Source organism: Aulostomus chinensis, chromosome 15 (assembly GCF_037954235.1).
Source record: "Aulostomus chinensis isolate RoL2024-O1b breed Wild chromosome 15, RoL_Achi_v1.0, whole genome shotgun sequence".
Lineage (NCBI taxonomy): Eukaryota > Metazoa > Chordata > Actinopteri > Syngnathiformes > Aulostomidae > Aulostomus > Aulostomus chinensis.
In genome coordinates this window covers 18,268,316-18,279,155 of record NC_141334.1, presented here as the reverse complement: position 1 = coordinate 18,279,155, position 10,840 = coordinate 18,268,316, and the positions used below count along the sequence as shown (strand labels likewise).

The 10,840-nt window shown below is 43.6% G+C and overlaps 1 protein-coding gene across 1 annotated transcript; it reads left to right on the top strand.

Annotated features, from left to right (window-relative positions):
• Positions 1 to 1,322: 1,322 nt before the first annotated feature.
• Positions 1,323 to 9,582, top strand: LOC147249042 (vacuolar protein sorting-associated protein 26B-like). Its single transcript, XM_086227024.1, has 6 exons — positions 1,323 to 1,665; positions 3,492 to 3,648; positions 3,838 to 4,002; positions 4,108 to 4,283; positions 4,370 to 4,512; positions 6,988 to 9,582. Exons 1-6 carry the CDS (start codon positions 1,443 to 1,445, stop codon positions 7,114 to 7,116), a joined length of 993 nt encoding a protein of 330 aa, XP_086083150.1. The 5' UTR covers positions 1,323 to 1,442; the 3' UTR covers positions 7,117 to 9,582.
• The last annotated feature ends 1,258 nt before the right edge of the window (positions 9,583 to 10,840 follow it).

Below are 10,840 nucleotides of genomic sequence, written 5' to 3'. Positions count from 1 at the left end.
AAGAGAGAGAAAAAAATCAATTCATCCCATAATAAATCTTTTATCTTTGTAATGATTTCATTCTCAAGAGTTCATTCATCTGATCAACCGGATTGGAAAATTCTTCATTTTTAACTTTCCAGGAGTCTTTGTGATCATACTATGGTAATTCCCACGTTCACAATTCAGTTCACTTGAGAAAAAAAACCTGTTTTAATACTCTTAATTTCCTCTGAACTGGTTTTATTGAATCAAACCATTTACAGTGTTCTGGTAAATGTCTATGAACGCCACGTGGTTGATGGGGGAACACAAAACGACTCCCCATCCCCAATCATTCTCTCTAGTCTCCAATTCTTCATTGGCAAAGTCTTTTAGAGCAAATAACTCAGTCCCAAAAGTGTAGCACAGTCTCAGTACATGTTTATACCAATGTAACCCCAGTAGTACTTTTTTATTCATGTTTCTACACTGTTCAGTTTATTATCATTACAGCCTAAGAAGCTTCTATCCTTGCTGAAGCTTCTGAAAACTTGCAGGATGAATCCCGGGGATATTTGCCCCACTCTACGTTCGTGATGTCACACTCGTACGTGGTCCCAGCGAAAGCTTGAACTCATTCATCAGATGGAGAAAAGCTGCGAATCCCTGTTCTTGTTCTTAGTCTACCATCGTATGTTCCGTTCCTATTCGTGTGTGCTTTTCGTATTTTCATATTGCAGGTTTGTGTATTTGTATGTTGTTGTTGTTGTTGTTTTTACTTCTGACTGATGCTGTAAGTTTTGCTGTTCCTTTTGTCACTGCAATACAGGAAATGTTCCCGCTGTGGGACTTATAAAAGACGACGTTAACTAAAATAAAGCTTGTGTAGTCGTAATGTCCTGGTTACCTATTATTCAACCAATTTCACCAAATTTCATGATAGACTTCAGTTTATCTGTATTTATTCATTTTGTAAATCATGACGTTTGAATTGAGACTTTAGTTTAAAAAAAAACAACAATTTGATCTTTTTGTGAAAAATGTAAAACGTCAATTGAACAGACTGACGTGATTCTTCCCGGCGGGAGGACGGCTCCTGCTGGCTGGTTGTCTGACTGCTGCAGAGGTGTTGTTTGCCCTTTAGCAGCCTTTAAATGCTGGGTCCTGTTATTTCCTTACGTCTTTTGACACCTCGTCATAAAGTGCAGAAACGGTGTAACGGCACAAGATACTTTACTATGTTTGAAGTCGTTACGCGTTGCTTAGATTTTAGATTAGGTGATGTTTTGAGACAAAACAGAGGAGAAGATGCGGCTGAAAATTAAACAGTCGTCTGATGAAGCGTCACATGACTGACGACGCATGCGCAATCGTCAGGTTGTAACTGGAAATCAACAATCTGGGAAGCGGCTGGCAGCACTGTACATCTCGCCGCCAAACTACACGGTTTCGGTGCAAGACAGGTTTGCCGACCAGCAGCCATGAGCTTCTTTGGTTTTGGACAAAGTGCGGACATCGATATAGTTCTAAATGACGCTGAGACGAGAAAGAAAGCGGAGCATAAAAGTGAAGACGGCAGGAAGGACAAATATTTTCTCTTCTACGACGGGGAAACGGTGTCTGGGAAAGTCAACGTAACGCTCAAGTACCCGGGAAAGAGGCTGGAGCACAACGGCATCAAGATAGAGTTCATCGGCCAGATAGGTGAGCGGCTGGTGGGCCCGCGCCTCGCTCTCAGCCCGCTCAGAGAAGTAGCCAAAGTCTGGCAGGAGACGTGAAAGAGCTAGCTAAAGAGTACACTACTAAATACAACTGACACACACAGGGAGGAGTTAATTAGGGTAATGAGAATAAACGACGGGTCCGCCGCCTCAGCGTCACACCAGCACACAACTACACACGCGGCGTCTCGTAACAAGTGTCTGAAGTGTGAAGTCTCGTGACAGATGTGGGTGCTAGCTAACATGTCAGCTGACGCACCAGCTATTGGTTAGCTGCTTCTTTGACCTTTGACCCCGATTGTTTTAAAATACTGCGCTCCTCTGGTCTAACAGTGTCAAACCTGCATATCTGCGGTAGTTCCAAACCCAGGGCTGTAGCTACTCGTGCTTTTAATTGCATGATATAAGAAGAAGTTGGAGCTCTTAGCATTTTTTAGCATGAGAACCTGAAGCATCACTGGTCCCTCTTCCCCATAACCCTACACCCGTAGAGCTGCGTCCGCAAGTGCTCCCATCTTTGTGCGCAGGTATTTTTGCAGTACTGAAATAATTTTTACACCAATGAGAGGCTTCACTGGAATGATATTTTTGCAAAATCAGAGTGAGTTTTAGCTAGCGGGTTTTAGCCAGTGCCAGATCATTGTCAAGTTGCGGCACAGTGATTAAAGATTATGATTTGAGGAGCTAATAATCGATTCGGTAAGTGTATTTAAAAAAAAAAACAAACCCAAAACTTTATATTCCATTCATCAAATATAACTTAGAATTTATTCAACCAGCTTTTGTAATGTACCTCTACAGGAATGCAGAAATGTTGAGAACCCTCCCCATCATGGTCAGCTGTCAGCTGTGTTGCATTTGTTGGATTCAATTTGAATTAAGAATATCACAAATAATCGGATTCCAGTTCAGTTTTGAGGTACTTGTGCTGTCGAGGGTTCCAGCTCAGTTACACTGGCCAAGTCACAAGTCATTTTCTGAAACATTCCTGTGTTCTTGTACAAGGTGCAGTAAGAGAAGTGTGGCGTGATGCGGTTAAAAAGTCATCAGATGAGATGAAGGATATGAGACGACTTACTTGGTTATCAAGAAGAATGCATGCAAATGACTGATCATTGAAATGGGTGCAGGCCGAATTATCGACATATCAGATGCCATTATCTTTACTAATTAAATTGACCAAACATATAAAAGTAATTGATTTTAATTCTGCATTGACTAGCTTTAAGAAGCTAGTTAGTCCGTTTTTTTAACACCAGGTTCGGATCGTACTACTTCATCAAAACTCAGATCCTGGTAGTTTTTGCAGTTAAAGAACATTTAGTACTTCACTTACCCTGATTCTGTTAACACAGGCATGACTGTGGAACCAGGTGGTGGTCTGAAGTGGCCTTGACATGGCGAATTTTCACTTGTGTTCTGGTGAAGTTTAGTAGACATCCAGAAAGGTAATGGCTCAAAGCTGGTGGTGTCTGAAGCCATCCGAGCTCGGACCTGCGCGATAAAGAAAAGATCACCCCCCCTCCGTTCTAGCAGCCCCTCCTTCTTGTTTTTTGAATGTATTTTTCCTTTTTCTTTATCACCTCTGTGTTATTTCCCCTTTGTCTGCTCACTTCAAAAAGTCTCCACAAACTGAAGTCGTTGTCAGGTAGAACAGCTAAAAGACTTCAACAGCGGTCTAGACAAGCATCCCTCTGATGAATTCTTGGCTGTTTGCGGTGGTCAGCGTTGATGTTTGCTCTTACTCTTATAGAATGCATGAAACTGCTCCGCTGCAGCTGTCTGATGGCGTTGATGCGTCTTTTGCAGAGCTGTACTACGACAGAGGAAACCACCACGAGTTTGTGTCCCTAGTCAAAGACTTGGCTCGGCCAGGGGAGCTAACACAGTCTCAGACGTTTGACTTTGAGTTCACACATGTGGAGAAACCCTACGAGTCTTACACTGGTCAGAATGTCAAATTACGGTGAGCGTGTGTGTGTGAGAATTATTTTATTTGTAATCCTGATATGGTCAGAAAAGCGCACTTACACTTTTTGATCCATCTCGTAATATTTGTATTGAGCAGCAGAGGCTAACAGGCTCATTTGTTAGCTCTAGTGTTATCGTGTGAATTGTGTGATCCGAGCATCATGACCTTTGTTGTTCCCCCCAGCTACTTCCTGCGGGCCACAGTAAGCCGGAGACTGAACGACATCAGCAAAGAGCTGGACATTGTGGTTCACACGCTCAGTACTTACCCTGATATCAACTCCTCCATCAAGATGGAAGTGGGGATCGAGGACTGTCTACACATAGAGTTTGAGTACAACAAGTCCAAGTATGATTTTTGTAGAATAATCCACACTGAAGCCCAAATTTCTGTTTGAACTCTTCCTGTTAAACAAGTTGCTTGGTTTGTACCCATCATGTCGTGTGTTCGCAGGTATCACTTGAAAGACGTAATTGTGGGAAAGATTTACTTTTTGCTGGTGAGGATTAAAATCAAACATATGGAGATAGACATCATCAAGCGAGAGACAACAGGCACGGGTCCGAATGTGTACCACGAGAACGACACCATAGCCAAGTATGAAATCATGGACGGTGCACCGGTCAGAGGTAGGAGGAACGATTTTCCTCCCCGTGGTTCTATTATGTGTGAACGTGCTGCAGACTGACCCTGCTTCTGACCTACGGTGCTGCAGGAGAGTCCATCCCCATCAGGCTGTTTCTAGCAGGCTACGAGATGACGCCCACCATGAGGGACATTAATAAGAAGTTCTCCGTGCGGTACTACCTCAACCTGGTCCTCATTGACGAGGAGGAGCGGCGCTACTTCAAACAGCAGGTACACACGCGAGGCTCCCGGGTTCTCACAGCGTCACCTCAGCCCTCTGTCGGAACTTTTTGGGTCCATACAACGGTCTTGGTAACTGATGGAATATTACAGACATAATGGAATGTTCAAGTGATTTTGAACATAAAGTTCCGATGAGCAGAAGACAGCATTTGTCTAGTATTGCTTCCGATGTGGCCCTGAATGGACTTCTCAGTGAAACACACCAACTTTTTGTAAAATTTCAGTATTCACTATCCTTCCTAGAGTCAGACGAGAGAATGAATACCCTCCTCCCCTCTCTGTTGCATTAGATAACCCCAGAGCACAGCTGACTGCTAGTTAGCTTAGTACAATGAATGGTAGTGGATGGGCTGTGTAGCATAGTTTGGTCAAAAGTCATTGAATCCCTCTAAAACTGTCTTTGCCTGCATTAACTTGTCTCCATTGTTATGAGAGATTTTAATTGTAGCATCTGACATACAGTCGGAGCTGTTTTTCTGACCAAACCACGAGCCCGCTCAAGGGCCTGATTGTTCTAAGAAGGACTCACTGTACAAAACACACGAAAACAAAACTCGAATGAAAACGCTGTGAAGGGAGGACTGAGTTCTTGGTAAATACTGTGCAAATCAGGACATTGGAGCGGTCCTTCAGAGGGACTCATTGAGGGATCCTCCCACGACACCGAGGAGCAGAGTCGCCACCTCAGTGTACCGCGTGTCTGCGTGCCGTCGCATGGGTTTCTTTCAGGATTTTCTTCAGGGAATTGAGATTTATCAGTGAATTAAAATGTCCCGATCCCCTGATACCTGCAAGAGCGGCAGTGATTAGTTACAGAGTTGTAATTTGCAATTTCTTCTACACTGTAAAAATTTCTTATCTAGTTGTTGACTGTCCTCCTCCGCCAGTGTTTCTCAAACTCTGCTGTCACTTTAAAATGAACATTTGTAAACCACATTTAGACTCCCAGTCAGTTTTATCCTTCTTGTAATGTCTCTTATGTCAGACCGCCACACAGTCACATTCACTCATATCTGCCTATGTCATCGATGGTTGATGGGATGAATCAAGCTCAGCTCTACTGCCGGGGCAAGGTTGGGAACGGAGGTGAAGTGAAGGGTTCAAATAGTCTCCACACCTGGCCACCAACAGGAGCTGTCAGGACAAGAGACGCAGACCACTGTTGGAACCCAAGTTGACCGCAGCGAGCCGAGCACGGATGCTTGTGGCTGTTCAAGCAGAGAAGCTACTCGTGTTAGCGAAGCAGATGTGACTCGAGTGATCAACATTGGCATCAAGAGCGAGACCAGCTGCTACGCCGTTAACGTCTGTACCCGGTGCAGACACACCACTCTCTGCCCTCTTGGTTTATAAACTTGCTCAGATTCTGTTGATTTTGACACTCTGTTTCCATGTTTAGGGTTTGTGCTTGCATTCTGTGCGTGATCTGAATTTAGTCGAACTCAGTGAGTATTATATGTAGGGTGTTGCGCTTGGTGGACTTTCGTTCTGCCAGTATTGCCATGTGAACATGAATGGTGGTTCTGAAACGCCCTCAACACCACGGGATTGCAGTTTTGTGACTGGTCAGAATTTGGCAGGAACTTTGGATTTCAGGAAATCTTTTCTCCGCCTTCCATCCATTGTTAACCACTCATCCTGTCTAGGGTCACGGTTGAAGGCGGGGTAAAGCTGGGACAGGTCGCAAAAAAACAAACAGGATTTACAGAGAGAGGAGAGAATAGATGGAGGGAGAGATGGTGCAGTGAAGGAGATGGAGCTGGGGCGAGTGTGCCCAAGGTAACAACAACTTTTAGCCAAATACGCACAGGAGCGCAGGTACAAGACTAATGGGACATGCTTTGGTCATCAGCATAATAAATGGAAATGTGTGGTTACGGTTCAGGCTCCTCGCCATCGGCAGAGCTGCTGTTGAGGTACAGATGACATTACCACTTAATCCACGGGCCCAGCAACTGATCTAGTCCCTAGAATTTTGTCCAGCTCATCCAACCAGTTCACCCTCCGTCATGAACTTCCGCCTCAGCTCTCCTCAGACTATTTTGCACTTTGAGTTTGACTTCCTGTTGGCCAAGTTTTCTTGGTTTTATCTGACATCCAACTGACCGTTGACAGCCTGTAGACAGTTTGTACACTCGGTTTTTCTCCTGTGTTCTGCAGCTTTTGAGAAATCTGCTCATCAGCTCAAATGTCAGTGAGGTACTGTGTCCTCCTCTGTCCAAATCGGTCCACATCTCATCGAAGCAGAATGTTTACCAAAGATTGGCTTGGCTACTGCTAACAGCCATCGTTAAGGGAGGACTAGCCGTTGTTTGGCACAGTGCTGCCCCTGTTGGCAACGCTACTGCAGTTGGAGAGCCTAATTCTGTTATAGGAAGTGCTTGATTTAAAAAGACTGAAAAAACTGATCAACACAATGTTTTCCTGTGTGGGTGTGTAATCGAATCTGATATCTCGTTACAGGAAATCACCCTTTGGAGGAAGGGCGACATCGTGAGGAAGAGCATGTCCCACCAAGCAGTCATCGCCTCCCAGCGCTTTGAAGGTTCCTCAAACCCAGAGAAGACCCAGACCCATGAAGACGACAGCTAGAGCCCAGCACAGGGCAGAGAGAGCAGGAGGGTGTTAGTGACCAGGATGTGGCTCACATCAAGATAGAATGTGATGCACTGTTTTTCAAGAAGTGTGTATGTGTGTATGTGTGTGTGTGTGTGTGTGTGTGTGTGTGTGTGTGTGTGAGGCTTTGAGATCTGGCAGCGTGTGAAGGGAACTAAACTGTCAGGAAAGACTCAGAGCAAACTGGCAAGTCCTTTGTTCCAAACACCTTGAAGTACCAACAGGGTGGCGTTTATCCCAGCCAGACTGGTTCGACCTGTCATTAGTGAGCTAATTTCTCTGTCACACACACAGAAACGATGTTTAGTGCATAGCTGAAATTCGAATTCACTCAAAAGGATTAGCTAGATTCTCCTTCTGTCCACACATCCCCAGCAGTTCATAATAGACGCGCTTCGATATCAAACCGCCTGGTCATGAAGCTCCGCGTTCTCACTTCAGCCAGTGATCAGTCAGATATCAAACTGATGGTGATTCAGTTCAGTGGGGCAAAAGTCAGCCTTTAGATGCACTTAAGTATCATTTTTTGCGAATACAGTTTGACCAAATTCCTGAATTCATGAGTGTGTGTGTGTGTGTGTGCGCGCGCTCGCGCGTGTGTTTGTGTGCGTGCGTCTGTCTCTCACAACCTTTCATGCTGTCTCAGTGTTGGGCTGGATGAAACTCATCACACAGCCATCAGCGGGTGGACCAGATATCTGAGAGGATATTTTAAACGTCTCCTCACAGGAACGGACATGATTTTACCACAGCGTCAGAAAGAGGCTCCTCCCGTTGATCTTTTTTAATTTTGAAATCATGCCTCTTGATTTGATAAAAGATAACTCTCATGATGTCATTTGTTAATTGTAAAGCTCTAAATGAACAGAAAAGAACTTAGAATACGACACTGAAACTATTCTCCTACATTCCACGGCTTTCACCTGAACTAGACACCAGTATATAGATAGAGTATTTATTTTTGAACCGAATGCTTCGTAACCAGCACCTATGTGTCTGGTGTATCACCTGGTTCTGGTTGGGTGTCGGGTGCTGCCCCTGACACATTTTGTTTTTTCACACGTGTCCATTTCACTTGTTTTATTGTGTCAGCTTTGAGGATTTGTTGCTTTGTGTGAATTTCAGACCGATGGACAAATTGTCGTTTTCTCTGATTTTACAGACCAAACCATGAATGAATAGATGTGAATTTAATCAGCCGATTAAACAATAACAAAAGTCCTCGTAAGTCATTGAGCTGTCAGTGTTCCAGTAGTCAGTCCAGGTCAGTTGGACTCTTTTCTGCTCGGCACTGTTTATGAACTGGACTGGTTCTGTTGGGTTCAGGAGCAGGAGGAGAAATCAGACTCCACTGTCATTTCTGGACTGATTCTAGACAGTTTTACACAGTCGTGGGAATCCCGCTCGGACGAACTGCTGAGTTAGTTCTGCGTTTCAGGAGGCTCCACGCGTTTGGTGCAATACCAGGGAACTCCTGCAGGTGGAGTTTTACACCCGCTTTCATTCAGACAGCTTATTTTATTTCACACACTTTTCATGATATTAATGTGTTTTTGGTCAAGAAAATGCATAAGGAATGATTATGCCTTCTAAGGAAAAGTCTGTTTGAGCACCAAAAGCCTGAAGAATCCCAAAATCAAAATATCTGAATGATGTAATCAGGATGAGTAAATTGTTCCTGTGCTATTGCTTCTGTAATTTTCTTTTTTTTCCATTCTGCAAAAAAAAAAAAAAAAGAGTCCAAAATGTGAAGCTCACTTGTCCTCACGCTGCCCTCTTATGCAACTTTTTGCACGACAAGCTTCCATGAGTCTAACTTCCTTCTCTTTGTATCACATCCAGATTCCAGATGTTTTTACATTCCTCAACACAGCAAAGGTCATGTTTTTAGCGTGTTGAACAGCTTACCTGTTCATATGAGCCAACCAGACACGTTCAGCTTCTAAGCTGATGGAGACTCAGCGAGGAGGAGACAGAGTTGCGCCGTCAGAGATTCTTCCTCTGACATGTTGTTGCCTTGTGAGCTACTTTACAGTCTAGAGCTGTATTTGCTTTCACGTGTAAAGAATGTATTCTGCTGTGTTACTCTGCTAAACTCTGCCCTCTAATTTGTCTGTTCACGTCCGCTGAAACCAACTCCTCACCGATGAAGAAAACTACCATTGGAGAAACAATTAAAGTTTTGTGGTTGATTTATGTGTTTATGTATGTTTCATATCCACCCCCCCCCCCCGTACAAACAGTTTAAAAGTTTGTAAAAGAGATTGAAATAGAAAAGAGTGGTGAAATGTACAGTTTCAGTGCCACTGTAAAGGCAACCTTGCTCATTATTTTTCAGGTTATGTTCATATTTTATCTTGCAGTCTATAAATGTTGATTTTAATCGTTTTATATCCCTATTTTACTTTGAATTAAAAGGGAGTAACTAAAACTACATTTCCTCTGTGTTTATTATTACACTACCCTCCTGTGTGACTTTCTCGCTTTCACCTGTTGACTTCCTGGAGCCGGTGCAATGTTGTTGATCGTCATTCTACTAAAATGTATTAAAATGATAAACATTTAACAATCTGAAACAAATGAAGCTTGTTAATGAACTGAGACTTCAGATCATCCAGATGACGTCATGATTTTATTGAGAGTTCAGGAACCTCGTAAATCTCCAGGGTTGCCTTCGCTGTGTGGAGCTCATGTGGCCACTAGAGGGCAGCGCTACACGCCGGACAGGAAATCATCTTAAAAATAAACAAATTAATCCATCCTTAATTTGTCAAAGAGTAACAGTTTAGTAAGGAGAGAAGTACTGAGACTTTCTACTCCAGTACAAGTACTCATGTTTGCATTAAAGTGTCAGGGGTCCCTGGGCTATGAGGCCATCATCTGTCTGTGGGGATACATGAGTGCATGTGTGTGTTCATGCGTGAGTCTGAGTTTTGTGTGTGTGTGTGTGTGTGTGTGTGTGCCTGAGAGAGAGAGAGAAATGGGTTTCTTTGAGTTGTGTCGTGGTTTCATAAAGAATTTCATGTATGTTCATAACAATCTCAATTGGATAATAATTACACGTGTAACAATAAAACATATCAAACTACATGACGCCTGATGTACGTCATGGTTGCGCTGTGTGGTTTAATTCATGTTCAGTAGAGTTTTGTTTGGTTGATCTCTTTTGAGGGCCCTGTAACTCTGTCGGTTTGATTGTATTCATTTTCTTTTGTTAAACTTCACTCCTTTTGAAGAATTAAATCCATTTTTTTGTCCTGGTGTTTCGATTGTTTGGTCCCTGACATGGACCCTCAATAGCTGATAACCACGAAGCCCCACTCGACTTGTGGGACGCAGCTGCTATTACACAGCACACGCTGGTCCCATCCACCTCATCCTGCTGTGAAGGAAACCATCATAAATACGAGAAACATCTGGGTTTGGCGCGCTTTCTTCTGCCGCAGTGCACAACGACGTACCCGTTGGATCGTGGACTTCAAACATTCAGCTTCGTCTTTTACCCAGCCCCAGAAAAAGGTTGCAATGAAGACTTTCAATGAAGACGCAGTATCACAGTCAGAAAGAACAGGAGTTTATCAGTAGAGCCCCAAATGACATGGAAGAATATTTTATTGCGGTTGCAGAAACTCTATTTCCAACTAAAAAGCATGTGTCTACCGAATAAATGGCTTGTACCGTTCATTCATTAAATACAAAG